General features: G+C 37.6%; 1 protein-coding gene across 1 annotated transcript in view; it reads left to right on the top strand.

Annotated features, from left to right (window-relative positions):
- The window catches only part of LOC149198873 (adenylosuccinate synthetase, chloroplastic-like), a 186,184-nt gene that overhangs the window by 34,888 nt on the left and 129,637 nt on the right, over positions 1–21,659 (top strand). Inside the window, exons 2-5 of the mRNA XM_089400393.1 lie at positions 15,706–15,807; positions 15,899–16,593; positions 16,721–17,024; positions 20,341–20,564. Coding sequence (XP_089256519.1) covers positions 15,706–15,807; positions 15,899–16,593; positions 16,721–17,024; positions 20,341–20,511 — 1,272 coding nt within the window. The 3' untranslated portion in view covers positions 20,512–20,564. The remainder of the gene's footprint in view (positions 1–15,705; positions 15,808–15,898; positions 16,594–16,720; positions 17,025–20,340; positions 20,565–21,659) is intronic.

The raw sequence follows: 21,659 nt of genomic DNA, 5'->3' as shown, positions 1-21,659 counted from the left end.
CTAAGGAGGGGTTGAGATTAAGGTGAACCTATTGTCCATTTTCAATGATAGGGAATTTTTCAAGTCCGACAGGGAAATCTATCATGAAACCAGAAAGAAAAGGAAAAAAACAAATATTTCTTTTAACAAAAAGCATAATACCTAAAATGAGCAATGTCATATAGCTTCCTTATAATGACCACGTGTTGTTGGGGCATATAAACTCAACTTTTTAAACTTAATCTTTGTTTGAGGATTCCCAATATCAAAGAAGAAGAAGTATTAGGGGTGGGGAATTAAATAAAATTATTATGTATAGTTGAATGAATGTCAACCTTATATACTTAAAAATTAATGATGATGACATACGGAAGACCTCACCATTCCCTCATTTAAACTTTAGAAGACATCGTCATTATAAAACATGGTTAACCAACATTGACCATGGTAAACCATGGTTGACCATGATTGTCATACTGAGACAATATTTGTCATGATGTGATATTGGACCATGGTTGAAACAATGATTGATTTTCATATTGAGACAATATTTGACACAATACGATGTACTATGGTCAACCATGATTGAATTTATAAAACATAGTTGACCATGATTAGGCATAGTTGACCATGATTGATATTATAAATCCAACGAAATAATAAACCCTAGGGATTAATACTAAAAACCCAAGTGATTATAAACCCAAGGAAATAATATTAAACATTAGGAATATGAAACCTTAGATTAATAAACCAAAGGGATTGATATTATAAACCCAAGAGAATAATAAACCCGAAGGATAAAAATTACAAACCCAAGGAATATAAACCCTAAAATAAATATTATAAACCCTAAAATAAATGTCAGGCCAGGTAGTAACTCCACAAAATTAATTCATATTATTCCTTCAGGTAGGTCTTTATTATATACATGAGGGAGACTATTCACTTCATCTCCCTATGACTGTTCATATTTCTTATTATTTATTTACATCAATTGTATTTATTCACCCAATCTTGATGATTAGGTGTCAACATTCCCCCCTTAATCTGAAGGGATGTTGGTGAGTCCAAGCATCATTTTGAATCGTTCAAGCTTTTCTCTTCCAAGCGCTTTAGTGAAGATGTCTGCAATTTTCTCATTAGTGGAACAATGATGGAGATGGATTGTCTTGGCCTCAACATGATGTCGAATCAGATGATATTTAGTATTGATGTGCTTCGTTCGATCATGGAACTTTGGGTTCATGGCTAACTTTATTGCAGAGGTATTGTCAATCATGAGTGGAGTTGATTGTACTTGTTTTACCTGCAAATCTTCAAGAATTTTCCTGAGCCACACAATTTCTTTTGTTGCCTCAGTAGGGCTTGTTATCACCCCAAGAAACTCACCTAGGTTTTATATCAGTGATACTCGGGAACATTACAATCTCAACAAAAGTTGGATAAAATGATGGATGAATGAAAGAAATGCTGCATATTCAAGCCAGATAACCACTTCTACTATGATTGACCCCAAAAATGGGTGGACACCCCCAGACTACAAGGCTTTTAACCACCAATTACTCACAGTTTGAGGATAAGGTGATGATGAAGAAGACTGACTACACCAACAGATGCACAGGACCCTGTGATGGCCGACTGCAACCAGTTAAAAGGTCTGTAAATCTAGTTTCTAATACACAGACGGGATGATAGCTCTCTATGCATTAAAACAACAGAAACCTGCAAGCAATTTCAATGCAATAGCGAAATTCTAACATAGAGGTGGGATGACAGCCCATCTACTACTAAAAAATCAACAGCACATGAAATAATGCATGACAGGCAGAGCCTGGAACATAGAAGAAGTGAAAAATGAGCAATTGATAGCAAAAGAAGCTTGTATTAGTTGGAAATGAAGACCAGAAGCTACAGGTTACACAATAGTTACAGTCTCCAGAAGTTGAAGCTTACAACAGAATTGCATTCATCTAACACTCATCAACCTATTACATCATTTTTCTGAGTATATATAGAATCTGTTTACAAATATCTTTGCTAGGCTATGCGTGGAGGTGTCTTAATGGATCACCAACCGCATTTACAATTTGATATGGGTCTTCTGATTCATTCTGACGGTTATAAATGAACAAAATGGCTTTTTCTATATTTCAGTGTCCTTCCTGAACAGTTGAAATATTATCTTGATAATTTTCAATAACTGCTACTATCATTGAACTGCTCGAGGAACATTCTTTTCGTCCTTGGCCGTATTGTCTTTGAATGCAGGTAGCTGAGAATTTAATGCACAGAGTACAGGGAGTTGATGGCTTGCTTTCTCCTTTGCGCGCGCAAAACAGGCCCAAAAACACTGAAGCATACCCTGAAAAACACTTCAAAAATGAACAGGGGCCGAGATGAAAACACTAGCCATCGGATGGATTGCATGGACGATCAAAATATGCTGACAGAAGGCAATGGGAAGGTACAAAGGCGCAATTTGAATATAAGCCGCTAGATTAGAGAAGTGGACAGTGGAGATCATTCTAGAATGATCTATCGGGAGGCAGATGAACAGGGTGAATGAGGGCCGTCGGATCACGGTCGGGCAAATCCGACGGTGATTGGGTGGCAGAAGAAGGTGATGGTTAACGGGCGGGGAAAACATTATGATGTATCAATAGGCAGAATATCGGACGATGGAGGATTAAGACACGTGCTTCGGGCGATGCGACAAGTGACATGACAAATAAAATTGCGGGCTCGGGCTCTATCAAAATAGAGGGTTACAAATTATATTATATGCGTGGTGTTTTAACAAAAACATAAGTTAATAAGATTTATAAAGGGCTATCAGGGTTTCAACGTTAAACATAAAAATACCCGAGGAATAAAAGGAGAAGGGGTGCACAGGGTTGCGAAGGGATTAAGCGGGAAAAATGAAAAGGGGAAGGGTAAAATAAATCTGCCATGAGCTCCTTAGCCACCAAAACCCATTTTCCAACCAGATTTTAATCCTTACACACTGAAAGTGTAGCAGAGCTAACACTGGCTCCTTCTGGGGATGAGATCCTCCCTGTGAGGTCTCAAGAACCTGCAGACCAATGTCTTCATGCAAAAACCAGATTTAAGAACATTTGCCTAGTATCCATTGGGCATGGAGTCAAACTAAGCATGTACTAGAAACTGAACAAGAAACTGCTTACAATCATTAAAGCCTGAAAATTTAAACTTCAAAAATTGCCCATTTGCTGAGCCATCAAAATTGTTACCTGTCATCTGGTTCGTCATATATCAGCAAGACAGGATTTATTTGATCCTCCACCTCAAACAGTTTAGGAATTTTGAGCTTCACAGGTAGAAATGGATCAACCTTCATCTCCCTTCTGTATATTTTCCCCCTTGGATAGTCTTTACAGGAGCCTTTGTAGCTGAATAATCATGGCTACTGTGTACCTGTTTTTGTCATCTGTGGCCTGCACAATTAATATGGATGATGAACCAATGTTTTCATGTGTGGAGGACACAAAGATATTATTTTCTCTTGAATCTTTGTTTGAACAATCCTCATCCAAGGAGGAATTCCAAAACTGCACATCCTCTTCCTCTGTCTTCTGATAAACTGCCCTTTTATTCTATGTAGAGGCCATCTGAGCAGATTTCAGAATATCAAGACTAAGATGATCAGCTTCAGCCTTGAGCATGGAATTTTGTTCTGCCTCAGTGTTCAAGTGGCAACTTTGAGGGACTGTTTTTTGAGAAGACAGAGGAACAAAAGATGATAGGGAGCTTTCTTCTCCCTTTTTGATCACTGTGCTGGGGATAACAGCAAGTTGTTCAACTTGCAGATCTGCATAGCCATTAGAAGATGTGCTGGCCTTAGGCTCGAATTCTTGGAGGAAGGGATCTGTTGCTGGCTGCCACTGCTGGTCAACTTGTTGTTCTACAGCTACAACAAATTGTTGAGCAGTGCCTTTGGATATTCCTTTCTCATAAGCAGCCCTTGTTAGGAAAGGAGCACCTTCCAAAACATGGACCTCCTCCTCATGCTGCTCTTCTTCCATGACTAAATTTTGGAAAGGAGCTTTAACTTTTTGTTCTTCTTTTGATTCTTGACCTCTCTGCATTATTTGTAACTACTCATTTGCTCTTCTGAATGGATTCTGATTTCTTGGAGCAAATGTGTTTTGCTGCCTTGTTTTCCCTGAATTCTACTCCACTTTTAGCTTAGAAATTTCAGTTGCCAATGACTCTATCATCTTACTCATTTTGTCTAATTTAGGCTTTGAAGATGATGCAGAAGAAGTAGAAGCCTGACTTCTCTGTCTTCTCCTTTCAGCTTGACTCTTTAGTTTCTCTGCAGCCATGATACTAGATTCTACTTCTAGGGCTGCATCCTGCATGTCTGCCAATGTAGCACATCTTCTTTCTCTCAATAACAGGCATAAATCAGAGTCGAAAGCATTTGCATAAGTGAGTTTGGCAGAGGTAGGAGTAGGCTTTACCTCAGCTGGGATCTTACTATACATTCGATTGAATCTTTTATTGAAATCAGGAATTGATTCCCCATTTTCCCTCTTCAGATTACCAAACTCAATATGATAATACAACAAGTCCTTTTTATCTCCCCATTGCTTCAAAAATGCATCATCTAATGCTTCAATATCTATTATTGATCTCTGGGGTAATTCTCCAAACCACTTCCTAGCCTCTCCATCAAGGCTCTGGACAAAAACTCTCATCCACACATCATTCTCACTTATATCTAAATTATCAGCATAACTGTAAAAATCTTCTAAGTATTCTTCTGCTGTTACTCCCTCTGTACCAGTAAATTTAGGCATATATTTTTGATATTCTCCCATAGGCATAGGATTTAAAGGAACAGGCAAGACCAATGGTCCATATCTAGCAGAAACAATTCTTTCTATCCTCGTAGGTGCTTGTTGTCCTGCCATGGTTGGAATATTTGGAAGAACACTAGCAGGGTGAATGGCAGGGAGTAATATGATGGATGGCAGAGATAAAGGGATGTTTTGGACTGAATGGGAAGCTTTCTTTGGACTAAGATTCAAAGGGGAACTAACTGAGCAAGGGGCTAAACTAATCTCTAAAGGTTTTTCTTTATTAACGGTGCTGACTTCTAAATCTTCAAACTGTAAATCTTCAATCACAACTTTATCTTTCGAAGATGAATTAGATTTCTTAGGCTTACCTGATCCTGATGCCCCTTTTTGTGAAGCTTTCTTCGATTTAGCAGTCCTCTCAGGTTCAGGCAATGGTTCAGCTGGAGATTTCTGAGGATTTCTTTGAGTGTGTCTCACAAACTGAGCCAGAACTTCAATGTGGAGTCGCCAAAGGTTGGTCTTCCTCCAATGGAGTCGCCAGACAGATGATTACAACCAGAAACTGTGTTCAAACCTTGTCTGTCATCAAAATTTGAAGCTATTTCATTCTCCCAGGGAAGCTGAGCTTCGACTCTCCTCTCCCCAGCAACGACGCCAATTAATGTTATCACCCCAAGAAACTCACCTAGGTTGTATATTAGTGATGCTCGGGAACATTACAATCTCAACAAAAGTTGGATAAAATGATGGATGAATGAAAGAAATGCTACATATTCAAGCCAGATAACCACTTCTACTATGATTGACCCCAGACATGGGTGAACACCCCCAGACTACAAGGCTTTTAACCACCAATAACTCACAGTTTGAGGATAAGGTGATGATGAAGAAGACTAACTACACCAGCAGATGCACAAGACCCTGTGATGGCCGACTGCAACCAATTAAAAGGTCTGTAAATCTGGTTTCTAATACACAGACAGGATGACCGCTCTCTATGCATTAAAACAGCATAAACCTACAAGCAATTTCAATGCAACAGCTAAATTCTAACATAGAGGTGGGATGACAGCCCCTCTACTGCTAAAAAATCAACAACACATGAAATAATGCATGGCAGGTAGAGCCTGGAACATAGAAGAAGTGAAAAATGAGCAATTGATAGCAAAAGAAGTTTGTATTAGTTGGAAATGAAGACCAGAAGCTGCAGGTTACATAATAGTTACAGTCTCCAGAAGTTGAAGCTTACAACAGAATTGCATTCATCTAACACTCATCAACCTATTACATCGTTTTTCTGAGTATATATAGAATCTGTTTACAAAATATCTCTGCTAGGCTATGCGTGGAGGTGTCTTAATGGATCACCAATTGCATTTACAATTTGATATGGGTCTTCTGATTCATTCTGACGGTTATAAATGAACAAAATGGCTCTTTCTATATTTCAGTGTCCTTCCTGAACAGTTGAAATATTATCTTGATAATTTTCAATAACTGCTACTGTCATTGAACTGCTCGAGGAACATTCTTTTCGTCCTTGGCCGTATTGTCTTTGAATGCAGGTAGCTGAGAATTTAATGCACAGAGTACAGGGAGTTGATGGTTTGCTTTCTCCTTTGCACACACAAAACGGGCCTAAAAACACTGAAGCATACCCTGAAAAACACTTCAAAAATGAACAGGGGATGAGATGAAAACACTGGCCATCGGATGGATTGCATGGACGATCAAAATATGCTAACCGAAGGCAATGGGAAGGCACAAAGGCGCAATTTGAATATAAGCCGTTAGATTAGAGAAGTGGACGGTGGAGATCATGCTAGAATGACCTATCAGGAGGGAGATGAACAGGGTGAATGAGGGTCGTCGGATCGCGGTCGGGCAGATCCAACGACGATCGGGTGGCAGAAGAAGGCGATGGTTAACGGGCAGGGAAAACGTTACGATGGATCAACAGGCAGAAGATCAGGCGATGGAGGATTAAGACACGTGCTTCGGGCGATGCGACAGGTGACATGACAAATAAAACTGCGGGCCCAGGCTCTATCAAAATAGAGGGTTACAAATTATATTATATGCATGGTGTTTTAACAAAAACATAAGTTAATAAGATTTATAAAGGGCTATCAGGGTTTCAACGTTAAACATAAAAATACCCGGGGACTAAAAGGAAAAGGGGTGCACGGGGTTGCGAAGGGATTAAGCGGGAAAAATGAAAAGGGGCAGGGTAAAATAAATCTTCCATGAGCTCTTTAGCCGCTAAAACCCATTTTCCAACCAGATTTTAATCCTTACACACTGAAAGTGTAGCAGAGCTAACAGGGCTGCGCAAAGACAGCCTCACAGGCTGCGAGGTACTGATCAGTGCACGTAGCGACGTGCGCGCAGGGTCAAACCGTGGACCACTTGGAACCCATCAGACATCCCCAGGGTGCGGAAACCTTGTTCTAGCACCCTCCCATACTACTTGGGGTGAGACCTCAGTCTGCGCTCCGCGCACTGTTTCCGAAAGGGCCAGTAGTACCGGGATTTGTTTGGCTAAATCATCTTCGAACCTGGGTCAGGCCCCAACAAGCCAACATGTAGGGTTTTGGATGAGATTTGATTTACATTCCCAACTTCTTAATAGTTGATTTTAAAATTAGATTGACTTGAGAGCCTAGGTCAAATATTGTTTTTACTTTGGTATGTTTTACTAGAACCCTACTATGGAACAATTCAGTCCTTTTCCATTCGTCAACAAGAGACTCATAAGTATAACTTGAATAAGCATGAAATTTAGAGTTTGAATTAACGTGAAGAGAGTTGTGACCTTGTATGCCCAAAGTTGTAATATGTGTCTCTTCACTAGAATCAGATACAAGGTCATGTTACATGGTTTCCATTGTCCTCTACCTCCCTTTTACACCAAATATCTTTAGCTTCAATTTTGGATTCAACTTTGAACAATTATGTTCATCGTGCCCTTCCTTGTAATGTGTACAATATGGCTTTCTTTCTTCTTTATTGGTTTTCGTTTTCTTCTTTTCCTTTCCCTTTCCTTTTCCTTTGAATTTTCTATTATGAGGTTTGGATGATCTTCCTTGTCATGTTTACCCATGATTTGAATATGGAGAACCTTCACACTAGTTGCATCAATAGTAGTGGGTTCAAAAAATAGTAAAGAATGCAAGATATAACTATGTATAGAACCAATATATTTCATCACGATTTTAAGTGAATCTAAAGGAATGCCCAATGATAAAGCTTTCTTCATAAATTCTTTTGTGAAAATTTGAAAAAATTTCCCTTTACCTTGCCTCAAATATTTCCATTTATTCATGGCTTTTTGTTGATAACCCAAAGGATAGAATTGATCTCTCAATGCAAAAATAAATTCAGATAAGGAAGAAAGAAGTTTACCCAAATGTTTTCTAGCTTTCCAAGGTTTCCTCTACCACCATATGAGAGAGGTGCCTCACAACAAAAGATATGCTAACTAGATATTGGCCTCATCTTCTTTGATATGTTTCATCCATAAATATACTTCAATCTTTATTATCCAATTATTTAATTTTTATGCATTACCTTCTTCGTTAAACATGGAAAAAATAAAATTTACATCTGACTTCAAAAAAAAAATCTTCTTAGAAGATCTTCTAGGCTTATTAGTAGAACAATGAGAAGAAGATGAAGAAGTAGAACATACAATGGAACATGGAGATGGAGGTTCATTAGGTTCTCCTTCATTTTCCTAATTTACCGATGCATGATCGTCTTCTTTCTCTTCCTTCTTTTTTTCCACGTTTTCCAATTTCTTCTCATAATCTGCAAACAATTTGTCTACCTTATTCTCCATGGCATAAAAATCCTTGCATAAATCTTACTCCTCCTCAGTATTGGCATTGTCATATGTCATTTTCCTTCTTTGTATTGCATGTCCAATCTCTGGATCAAAGGATTTAAGTTCACCTTCACCCTTTTTGAGCTTGGCCCTGATTATCATTCACACTCACAAATCACATCAACAAGAAGACCACTCTGATACCAAATATGATCCAAGATATTTATGTCATTGATGTTTACATAATTGCATGAAAAACAACATGTGAAAACACTTAGAAAAGAGGAAACATAAATGAAACCATAAATACAATGCACACAAAAATTTGATAACGGATTTTGTTTAGTGTGGACTATATCTCTGGGCCTTGCTTCAATAGTGGAGAGACCTCTTCATTCATCCAAGAAAAAATAAGGAGAACATATAAAAATACATAATTATACATCCACTCTTAAGAGTTACCTGATAATGGACTACTGGGATCCAAAAACAAACTGTGCTAGTGAAATCATCTTGAAAATTTGAGTATAAACTTGACCATATTCAGTCACTTGTAAGTCTAGCCCCTCAGAGAATCTAAAAAATTCAATGCAAATTTTGTGGGAGAATATTTTTGGAATATTCCCCTATTGGAACCATAAATCCCAATTTAGGGTGCACATAGTTCTTCCCCTCGGCTCTTGGTTCCAAGTGGGTTTCGGTCCATGCAGGCATCATTTTGGTTCCTCCTCTCGTCGAATACACAATGGTCATTTAGATATAATTTGGTGGGTGATATAACCAACATCGATTTGTTGGCCCAACAACGACCCTACCATATATTGTCTTTTTCCCATATGGTAGTTCAAGGGTTCAAACCCCATGACCATCAAGTATTGGTATCTTTATAAAATAAAACAAATGTTCCTCGATCACGTATTTTTCCAACCACCCGTTAATTAGTAATGTGACAAAATTCACCATTAAATCCTTTCCACCAGCCACTAGATTAACCATCCCATAAAATCAAATAAAAATTCCATGTAGATTTAACTGGGCCCCATGGGTTGCCACCATGGTGCCATGTGGTGCCAACTAATTGGCCCATGTGGCATCATGCCATTGGTCTCCCTGTACCCAATCAATTTCCCAGTCACCGATCTGTACTGCCATGTGTTGTAATCTAGTTGGACTAGGATTCATACCATCGCTAACAAGATGTTGTCCATACTAATACATTGCGGCGTATGGGAGCGCCACACAGCACCCTAAGGTACGCCTGCAAAAAAATTTTGCTATTCGACAAAAACTTCATTTGGTCATAAATTTTGCATACAATGTCAGATTGAGGCATTATTTGCACTATTAGATTTAGAGTGATGATCTCTTCAATTTGAGGTAGGTTTTCTGATATTTGAAGACTTCAAAATTTTGGTCTTTTGGGATCCTCTTGTATCACTATTTGTGCAATTTATTCAATTCATCAGGGCGATAGGTAATGGAAGTAAATGAGTTGGGTGTGGTATGTTTTTGACACACCACAAGCAACCTTTCCACTTCAGAACTATGAACCTATATCCTCTCCTTCATCTCAATCATTAATTTCACTTTCACATAAATTATATAAACAAATTAATATAGTGACATCTATATGGGGTGCAAAAAAAAGGAATTTTATAGAGAGAGGTTGAGAGGGGGGTACAGGGAGAAATTTAGATAGAAGGGTAGAGAGAGGAGTGGGGAGGGGGAGAGAATAAGAGATAAGCGAAGAGTGAGAAAGAGTAATGGAGGTGGAGAAAGAAATATATGGAGGGAGAGATAGGCCAAGAGAGAGGTTGGGGAAGAGTAGGGGAGAGAGATTGAAGGAAAAGTGGAGAGAGGAAGAGAGACCTAGTGTGGGCGAGAATGCAAGAGAGGGTGGCGGTGGGGAGAAGAATCTTCTAGATGTGGATGCATGGAGGGAAATATAAATAAGCTCATATGTGGAAGAGAAAATTTCTTTTGCACAACAGTGTAGAAGGAAATGAACTTGAGTGACCTTTGTCACAAATATGATAAGAATATGACAATTTTTTTCGATATTGATATTCAAATTAAGAAGAACAAAGTGGATGCTAATGTTATATTTTGGTTCATTGGCCAACCATATTATAAAGTACCTAGTAAGTTAGCTTGGTTTATAAATGAGTGATCACTCTCATCCAAACCCTTTGGAATCAACAAATATTAAGAGTTAAATTTTATTCAGTTATGTAAGATTATATTTTATATTAGTGTGAATTTTATTAATGGAGTATATTAAGTCAATGTGGTGTCCCTTGGTCCTTGCAATGAAGTGCTTAGAGTCTTTACTTGTGTAAGAAGGATGTCATTTTCATGATAAGGTAAACCCAATACGACATCATCAAGGACTGCAATTATTTTTCATCAATGCAAATAAGGGGAAGTCTAACATCTCTCTAGTCTGATCCCACCAAGTGAAGAGATTGATTAGGTCAAGGAAGAAGCATGCAACTCTCTTCTTGTGACAAAATATAAGACACTAAGTTCATGGTTGTGAAGGCATCATTAGAAAGATGTATAAAAGAATAGAAGTACTAGTTGTCTAAAAGATTTTACATGCATAAAAATTAAGTGTTCCAAGAGCCAAAAGGTGTGCCACCCAAGTGGGAAGTAAAAAATGAGATATAGATACTACCATATTGACTTTAACCAAACATACAATGTAAATAATAAATTAATCAAAATCTGAAATAATAAATTTATGAACTTGCATAAACCATATGAAATGGAAAATGACAAGTAGTGTTAATATAATGTATGGGCCATTCCTATTATTGTGACATAAATTACAAGTTTTGTAAAAGCTTCTCAATGTGTAAAATAATAGCACATCATAGTGGAGCACCGAATGATATCCAACAAATCTTTATACTATCATCCATAATTTTCTGTGATGTCCACACAGCCTTCGCAACAAACCAAAACTGATTGGGATCCTCACTTCCTAGACCCTTGAAAACTCGCAACTTCATTGTACTCGACATGTTGAATGGAAGTGGTGGAGATGGCAGTGTAGGCGAGGGTGTGTGTTGTGGAGGTGAAGGTGGAGGTGGGGTGGATGGATGATGTGTCCTTGAAAAACCTTGTCTTATCAATTGGATAGCACTATGTGGTGAGGCCTGTACCGCTCCTTCCTCGTTACTTGAAGGAGGTCCAATCACCGTGCTATATTCAGGCCCTGCTTTTTCTTGGTTTCTAAAGCTTCATCCACTTCACGTAGATCCAAAAATCAAGGCAATGGTGTAACTCGCTTTTCACATAAGAGCATCTTAATCCAAGTATTCAAAGATCTTAAATAGTTACCTCGCGGTCCCTTGAAGAAGCGTCACTCTGCTTCACTTAACTGACTGAAGTATCAACTGCGAACTTTGTCACAAATCCTCCTATGACCCAATCAAGCCAGTGATCAACATCGTGCGTGATCTTATCCTCAAAATCTTCCAATCTCCGCACTAATTCCGGGGTCCACACTATTGGACCGTCAAGCCTCCACCTTCCTTGGTCGTCTGCCAATTTAGCTATTCACTCATACAGCTTGATCAGGAAGGTGCAGAAAAAAAGTTTCGTGTATCTCAGTGTATAAATATTTGTCCAACCATTCTTCTTTTGACAAGTGCAGGTTCATGTTCTCCTGCACCGTGAATTTGTGCATCTTCCTATCCAACCAATTCTAAATTTCCTTTTTGGTCGAATTCCAGTGATGCGACATCACACATCTCTTTATGTAGATCCCCGTCTCGGCAACAGAACCATTTGTTGGCTTAGGGGGTCCTAACCCAGGTTCAGAGTTAGTTACACCAAACAAATCCCTACACTACTTGCCCTTTTGGCATCAATCCGCGGTGCGCAAACTGAAGTCTTACCTGAAGTAGTATGGGGGGACACTGAAACCAAGTTTCTGCACCCAGAGATCAGTGTGATGCCCTTTTCACACCCTAGATCTGCCTTCACGTAGATCTCCAAGCCCTTAAGACCTGGTATTGTATCTTCCCTCTAATGGCCTCTAGACCTCCGCGAAGGTCTACGATCGTATTTTGTAGATTCTAAACATGAAAATTAGCTACTTACATGCACCATAGGTTGTCCTTAGATCAGTATTTACTTACTTCTAACTAAGTACTTGATAAACATAATAGAAAGTCCTATTATCTTCGCATAATCACTTATCATTAATTGCATTCAGTTAATTGAATGTATCCATTAAATTTGCGCATCAATACAACATTATTTTATAAAGACATCATTCATCATAACATATATCACAAAAGTAAGGAGATAAAACATAGGAATTTCTACTACAGTCGTCTTTATTGATCTTCAGTAAAGGTTTAGAGACCTAATCTTCCCTGCGCACTTAGCTGTAGACACTACTCTAGGCCTCTGCGCACTTAGCTTCAGAGCCTTTCTTCCCCTATTTGACCTACTTCTTTGTGCTATTACTTCACTTCTATTGACCCATTACATCTAAGACATCTCTCTTAGACTCTTTAAGACACCTATTTATACAATCCCATGGTCCACAGACCATGGGTAGATCTCAAAAAACTGACTCAAGTTTACATAAACAAGGGTAAAGACCATATTTGACTCTTGACTAGCTACGCGCTCCGTGTCCACAATTTGCGGAGAATTTACATCTTTTTACATCAAAATTTGGGCTTTTGCCCCAAAAAACTGACCCAGGGGACCCCATCCGAACACTTAATAAACAAAAAATGTATGCTTATGACATGTGCAGAGGTGAGTTGAAAATAAATGGTGTAGTCTAACTTATAGACGAAATGGTCTCTTTCACGACATTTTTCCGGGTTAATTTTAATCAAAATTCGACATGAATTTTTAAAAACTTGATTTTAATTTGTTTAATCTGCATAATTTGACTGTCTCAAGAGTTTTTCAGGGTGTTGAATCCATTTATGCATTCAAAAATGTATTTTAAACAACAAAAAATCTTAAATTGAAACAATACGATTTATTCGCATTAGTGTGACATAAATTAAAAATTTTGTAAAAGCTTTTCAATGTGTTAAATATTACCGGGTCACAGTGTAGCGAATAATGATATCCAACAAAATTAGAGGCGACAAACAAAGAAAAAACATTTGAATAGTGGAAATAATAAATTTATGAACTTGCATAAACCATATGAAATGGAAAATGACAAGTAGTGTTAATATAATGTATGGTCCATTCCTATGACTGTGACATAAATTAGAAGTTTTGTAAAAGCTTCTCGATGTGTAAAATAATAGCACTTGATAGTTCCACAACATACAAGTCTATATGCACCAGCTTACAGTGGGGCACATGCTGAGGGCATAGCCATTGCAAACACCTGCAGGCTGTAACAAACTTCAATTATTTCTGAAGTTCACCATTATACAATTTCTATGCATCCCTTTCATTGCAGAGAAATCCATTACTCAACGGTGAATATAAATATTGGGAATCTGAATTCCTGACTACAATCTTGATATTTGCAGGGGTGCTGACATTTGTGAGCCCCTCTGCCATCACAGGCTGAAATAACTCCAAATCACTATATTGCTCCAGAAAATGTCTCCTACACTCCTCGGCTACCTCTCTTCGTGTAGCGACCAATGATATCCAACAAAATTAGAAGCGGCAAACCAAAATATACATTTAAATAATGGAAATAATAAACTACTCAAAATCTGAAATAATAAATTTATCAACTTGCATAACCCATATGAAGTGGAAACTGAGCAGTAGTGTTAATATAATGTTAAAATAACATAGTGAAGACAACTGAGAGGCATATATGTTTTCCAGTACATGTTTTTTTGATTAATTTTAAATAAAATTGGTAGGAATTATTAAAAAACAAAAAAATTACATGAAATTGTTTTAAGAAAAATTTATTCCATTTATAAATTAAACACTCTAAATAATAAATTAGATTCCTTTCTAAAATTGTTTTAAGAAAAAATTATTCCATCTATAAATTAAACACCCTCAATAATAATTTTCTCGAACAACTCCACTCAATTTAACATATTGGTTTGTTTTTTTAATATACTCTCTTCAGACTTTGGGGTCGCGGTTGCCTAAATTTTTGTGTCCGACTCAACATGGTATATGAGCTTAGGCGATTTTACCGCTAAACGTATATTTTCTTATTCAACATGTTCACTCATCCGTGTCAACACTGTATTTAGCATTGCACTGTTCACGGTTTAACCAGTGTTTTTTTGTTCATTTAGAAATCCCACTTCTCACCTCAATACAATTTTTTAATTTTTCGCCTCACTGATCTCACTACTCGCTACTGATTTGAAAGGTTTATCTTCAAATTTTATATTTTTATGCTGTAACGCGTTTTTATTTTTATGCTGCGTTTTTACGCTGTAAGGTGTTTCCCTAAAATCTACTTATCATTCCAGTGTGCCGTTAGATTATGGGTTAGAAGACTAGAAGATTGTTAATCGTTCGATCCAGGGAAGGTAGGGAAGGTAGATCAAGGGAAGGTAGTTGAGTGATTGCAACGGTTCACGAACCCTTGCCTGAATGCTGGTAGATCAGAGCCTGAAAGATTTGCTTGTACCCTTTTCGTCTTCTCCGCTCTTGCTTCCCGTGCTGCCTGACAGATCTCTGAAACGGGCTCCATCGACTCTCTGGGGCAAATTTTATTCATGGCTTTCCTGAATGTTTAACTGTTTCCTTCTGTTCAAATCCTTCAGTTTCAGCCCCCTTTACCCCAGTTCCATTCTGGATTACCCTCCGAGATAAAAAAAAAAAAGCTATCTGCCTGAACTGGATCATAGCTTCTGCCAGGGATTTGGGGTTTTTATGGTTTCTCAATCCGCAGTCTGTGGGAATAAATGGCATCTGCGCTGATTAGCGCATGATAAGAAGAAGAGGCAGCAGGGGTTGCGGTCAGGGTTTGCGCATTCTGTGAACTTGCATTAGGCTAAAGGTCGAATTGTACTGTAGAGTAGAAGGATAAAATGCAATGCCAGCGTCGAGGAGGCCGACGCAGAGAAAGCGGAAGATCCTTTTAAATCCTAGAGTCACGTGTGTGCAGTGCTGGGAACTCAGTGGGGTGACGAAGGAAAGGGCAAGCTCGTTGAAGTTTTAGCACAGCGCTATGATATTGTGGCCCATTGTCAGGTACTTACCCATCCTCCATTTTTTTTCATTGTCGTTAAATCCATCTTAACTGGTAAGTATATTTACCGATTATACTACATCTTTATCGCAGGGAGGGGCAAATGCAGGTCACACCATATACAATAGCGAGGGAAAGAAATTTGCTCTTCACCTTGTCCCTTCTGGAATAGTGAATGAGAAAACCCTATGCGTTATTGGGAATGGAGCTGTTGTGCATCTTCCAGGACTATTTGAAGAGATAGACGGGCTTGAGTCTAATGGAGTTTCTTGCAAAGGAAGACTGTTGATTTCTGACCGTGCTCATTTACTATTTGATTTCCATCAAACTATTGATGGAATGAGAGAAGCAGAACTTGCAGGGTCGTTAATTGGAACGACAAAAAGAGGGATTGGTCCTTGCTATGCAAGCAAGGCAATCCGAAATGGTATTCGGGTAATTGATTTGAGGCACATGGATACATTTCCTGAGAAGTTGGATATTCTTTTGCATGATGCCGCATCCCGTTTTAAAGGCTTTGAGTATAGTAAAGGCATGTTACAGACTGAAGTGGAGCATTACAAGAGATATTCTAAGCGACTAGAACCTTATATTGCTGACACTGTTCATTTGATGAATGATGCATTTTCAAGCGGGAAGAAGATTTTGGTTGAAGGCGGCCAGGCGACCATGTTAGATGTCGATTTTGGAACTTATCCATTTGTCACTTCTTCTAATCCATCTGCCCGTGGAATCTGTACTGGACTTGGTATTGCTCCAAGACATACTGGTGATATGATTGGTGTGGTATGTGAGATGATTTTTTATTAACATGCATATGCAAATTCATGCAGGTTAAAGTTCTAATGAAAATTGGATACATCAAGAAAGTTTTAAAAATTTACTGATGACTAACCACGGTTTTGATCTGCATGCTAAAGCGTACACAACAAGAGTTGGTTCAGGTCCTTACCCGACAGAACTCTCGGATGAAACGGGTGAAGATCTTCGATCAGCTGGACATGGCACCACAACTGGCCGGCCTCGTCGTTGTGGTTGGCTAGATCTGGTTGCACTTAAATATTCTTGTCAAATCAATAGTTTCTCAGCACTTAATCTGACAAAGCTTGACGTACTTTCTGGGTTATCTCGAATTAGGCTTGGGATAGCCTATAAAGGGCCTGATGGAAATGTGTTGAAATCTTTTCCTACGGACCTTGACCTTCTGCAAAAAGTAGAGGTACTTTCCTTTCAATTCAGAGCCATGGATCTCAATTACTTAACGGGCAACTTAAAATAGTATGCTTCTGTAATTATTATGTATGAGTATTGCAAGTATCTTGAAAAACATTTTGTGATGCATAACAGTTGAAAAAGGGGAATGTCAGGCATAATAAGTGAAAAAATACCGTGACTAGATGTAAGGCCGGCATCTACAAGCCTGTGTTTTGATCTTTAGATTATACGAATACATATATGGTTCAAATCCATAATCAGTAGAATAGTACCATATAGGCAACAACTAAATGAAGCATATTTGTTTATACCATGGACAACAGTTACATTAATGTCAGCCTATCTGATGCTGTCTGCTTAAGCTTCACATCCTTGTGAGGTTTAATCAAACAGCTTCATTTACGATGATCATTATATCGAGTGGTATGCTGCAATCTCTACCTTTAAAAAATCAGAAATCCACTATTTTAGTACTCTACATTGTATATGTATGAATTATTTTGCTAAAACTTACAGAAAGCTTGTTTGCACTGAGGCTTTGGCCCCATAATTTTCGCCTCTTGAACCTTTGACCCTCAATTTGTTCTTGACAACACATTTTTGCATTCTTTTGACTAATAAATTTCATGGATCTAACTGTTAGTTTTATTTTATTTGGTCATTTGTGTTGGACCTGCTACCAGTTTGAGTCTCTCTCGGTATATAGTTTTATTTGTATCTTTGTAGATAATATTCTGCATATGTCATATTCCTTTTTCCTTGCAGTTTGTTTCTAACATTATGTCATGTCAAGGTTATTTGAAATCTTGTTTCCTTGAGAAAGTTTCTCATTTCAAACTCAAATTTTGATAAAAGCATTTTTCTCTTCTCTGGTACCCAATTCTAATATAACTTGGTCACATGCAGGTTATTAAGATCTGCCTGGATGGCAGTCTGATATATCTAAAGTGAGAAGCTATCAAGACTTACCATCTGCTGCTTGCTGCTATGTGGAAAGGATCGAGAGTTTACTTGGAATACCAATTGATTATATTGGTGTTGGGCCAGGCCGTGATGCTTTAATAGTGAAGTAATAGGATCAACAGATTTTAAAGCCATCCCATGGAGTTTGTTGTCCAAGAAGCAGGTCAAAAACATGCATGGGAACTTTTAATGGCCTAACATTCCCTGTGTCATTTTTGGCTTTTGTGACTTTTTTATATCAGTCCCTTGTCCAGAACACTTTGGTTAGTCTAAGCAGGAATAAATTCAAGAAACTATAGGCTCTTGTTTTCTACAATGCATGAGCGTTTGATGACAGAGAGTTATTAGCAACTCGTCACTGCGAAACTGAAAAAGGGTACGTAACCAACAAATCATACTACCATATCTGAAGAAAAAGCAGCAGCTAAAAAGAGAAATTATACTAATGCATATATAGTTTACTTGCATGATAATGATGTGTTTTCAGCTATAAAACACTGTTTGCAGTGGCTGGTAAAATTCAGCTAGTGCAATTGTGTTGGATAATGAAATTTTCCATCATCTCCTGATTTTCTGCCACTATTTCACCACTGGCTGATAAACTCACAATGTTTGTAGCTGATATTTTCAAGATTCTTGGAATTAGTGTCTAGTTAATGCCCAAGGGTTGTAGAAAGGAATGTCAAGCATGTATTAAAAGGTTCATGATGATAATGGGTTCCATGACCAGTGAAGGTATCATCCGAAGATCTTTCTGGCATTTTCTTTCCGATCTTCAAATAGAGAAGAAATCAAATTGCACTTGAACCTTTGACCCTCAATTTGTTCTTCACAACACATTTTTGCATTCTTTCGACTAATAAATTTCAAGGATCTAACTGTTAATTTTATTTTATTTGGTCATTTGTGTTGGACCTGCTACCAGTTTGAGTCTCTCTCGGTATATAGTTTTATTTGTATCTTTGTAGATAATATTTTGCATATGACATATTCCTTGTTCCTTGCAGTTTGTTTCTAACATTATGTCATGTCAAGGTTATTTGAAATCTTGTTTCCTTGAGAAAGTTTCTCATTTCAAACTCAAATTTTGATAAAAGCATTTTTCTCTTCTCTGGTACCCAATTCTAATATAACTTGGTCACATGCAGGTTATTTATGAAGATCTGCCTGGATGGCAGGCTAATATATCTATAGTGAGAAGCTATCAAGACTTACCATCTGCTGCTTGCCTCTATATGGAAAGGATCGAGAGTTTACTTGGAATACCAATCGATTATATTGGTGTTGGGCCAGGCCGTGATGCTTTAATAGTGAAGTAATAGGATCAACAGATTTTAAAGTCATCCCATGGAGTTTGATGTCCAAGAAGCAGGTCAAAAACATGCATGGGAACTTTTAATGGCCTAACATTCCCTGTGTCATTTTTGGCTTTTGTGACTTTTTTATATCAGTCCCTTGTCCAGAACACTTTGGTTAGTCTAAGCAGGAATAAATTCAAGAAATTATAGGCTCTTGTTTTCTACAATGCATGAGCGTTTGATGACAAAGAGGTATTAGTAACTCGTCACTGCGAAACTGAAAAAGGTTATGTAACCAACAAATCATACTACCATATCTGAAGAAAAAGTAGCAGCTAAAAAGAGAAATTATACTAATGCATATATAGTTTACTTGCATGATAATGATGTGTTTTCATCTATAAAACACTATTTGTAGTGGCTGGTAAAATTCAGCCAGTGCAATTGTGTTGGATAATGAAATTTTCCATCATCTCCTGATTTTCTGCCACTATTTCACCACTGGCTGATAAACTCACAATGTTTCTAGCTGGTATTTTCAAGATTCTTGGAATTAGTGTCCAGTTAATGCCCAAGGGTCGTAAAAAGGAATGTCAAGCATGTATTAAACAGTTCATGATGATAATGGGTTCCATGACCAGTAAAGGTATCATCCGAAGATCTTTCTGTCTTTTTCTTTCCGATCTTCAAATAGAGAAGAAATCAAATTGCACTTGAACCTTTGACCCTCAATTTTTTCTTGACAACACATTTTTGCATTCTTTTGACTAATAAATTTAATGGATCTAACTGTTAATTTTATTTTATTTGGTCATTTGTGTTGGACCTGCTACCAGTTTGAGTCTCTCTCGGTATATAGTTTTATTTGTATCTTTGTAGATAATATTCTGCATATGTCATATTCCTTTTTCCTTGTAGTTTGTTTCTAACATTATGTCATGTCAATGTTATTTGAAATCTTGTTTCCTTGAGAAAGTTTCTCATTTCAAACTCAAATTTTGATAAAAGCATTTTTCTCTTCTCTGTTACCCAATTCTAATATAACTTGGTCACATGCAGGTTATTTATGAAGATCTGCCTGGATGGCAGGCTGATATATCTAAAGTGAGAAGCTATCAAGACTTACCATCTGCTGCTTGCCTCTATGTGGAAAGGATCGAGAGTTTACCTGGAATACCAATCGATTATATTGGTGTTGGGCCAGGCCGTGAAGCTTTAATAGTGAAGTAATAGGATCAACAGATTTTAAATTCATCCCATGGAGTTTGCTGTCCAAGAAGCAGGTCAAAAACATGCATGGGAACTTTTAATGGCCTAACATTCCCTGTGTCATTTTTGGCTTTTGTGACATTTTTATATCAGTCCCTTGTCCAGAACACTTTGGTTAGTCTAAGCAGGTATAAATTCAAGAAATTATAGGCTCTTGTTTTCTACAATGCATGAGCGTTTGATGATAGAGAGGTATTAGTAACTCGTCACTGCGAAACTGAAAAAGGGTACGTAACCAACAAATCATACTACCATATCTGAAGAAAAAGCAGCAGCTAAAAAGAGAAATTATACTAATGCATATATAGTTTACTTGCATGATAATGATGTGTTTTCAGCTATAAAACACTGTTTGCAGTGGCTGGTAAAATTAAGCTAGTGCAATTGTGTTGGATAATGAAATTTTCCATCATCTCCTGATTTTCTGCCACTATTTCACCACTGGCTGATAAACTCACAATGTTTCTAGCTGATATTTTCAAGATCCTTGGAATTAGTGTCTAGTTAATGCCCAAGGGTCGTAAAAAGGAATGTCAAGCATGTATTAAAAGGTTCATGATGATAATGGGTTCCATGACCAGTGAAGGTATCATCCGAAGATCTTTCTGCCTTTTTCTTTCCGATCTTCAAATAGAGAAGAAATCAAATTGCACTGTGGTGAAAATTAGTATGTGCAAAAGTATTCTATTTTAGGTAAAAGATGTGTTGATCGTCTGAATGGTCAGTTTTTGGTTTGGAATGAGGAAGTACAATCCGATGAGGGGCTTGAAAACATTTTAGACACTAGAAGAATTTTTTAATGATATTTTGATTATATCAAAACTAGATTTACCATTCCCTTAACTGCCAGAAAATTGTTATTATTTTGACGGAGTATCTGATTTGACAAATGGGAATCGTCAAGTGTTTTTAGACCTTTCAACTAAAAAACCAAATTCTTGGAGACCCTTGAACAAAAGGTATTTTTGGTTCTGGACCTTGGAGACCCTTGAACTAAGAGTAGGGTTTCATTATTGGTACATCTCTAGGTTTGGGGTTATTAACATGTTTCCTCATGTCCTAGAAATACAAATTCTTAGATAAGATGAAGTAATTTTAGTTAATACTTT

This window comes from Pinus tabuliformis, chromosome 2_1 (assembly GCF_031772625.1).
Source record: "Pinus tabuliformis cultivar Carrire ecotype Pingquan chromosome 2_1, CPIR1, whole genome shotgun sequence".
Classification (NCBI taxonomy): Eukaryota; Viridiplantae; Streptophyta; class Pinopsida; order Pinales; family Pinaceae; genus Pinus; species Pinus tabuliformis.
This window is presented reverse-complemented; position numbering and strand designations above follow the sequence as displayed.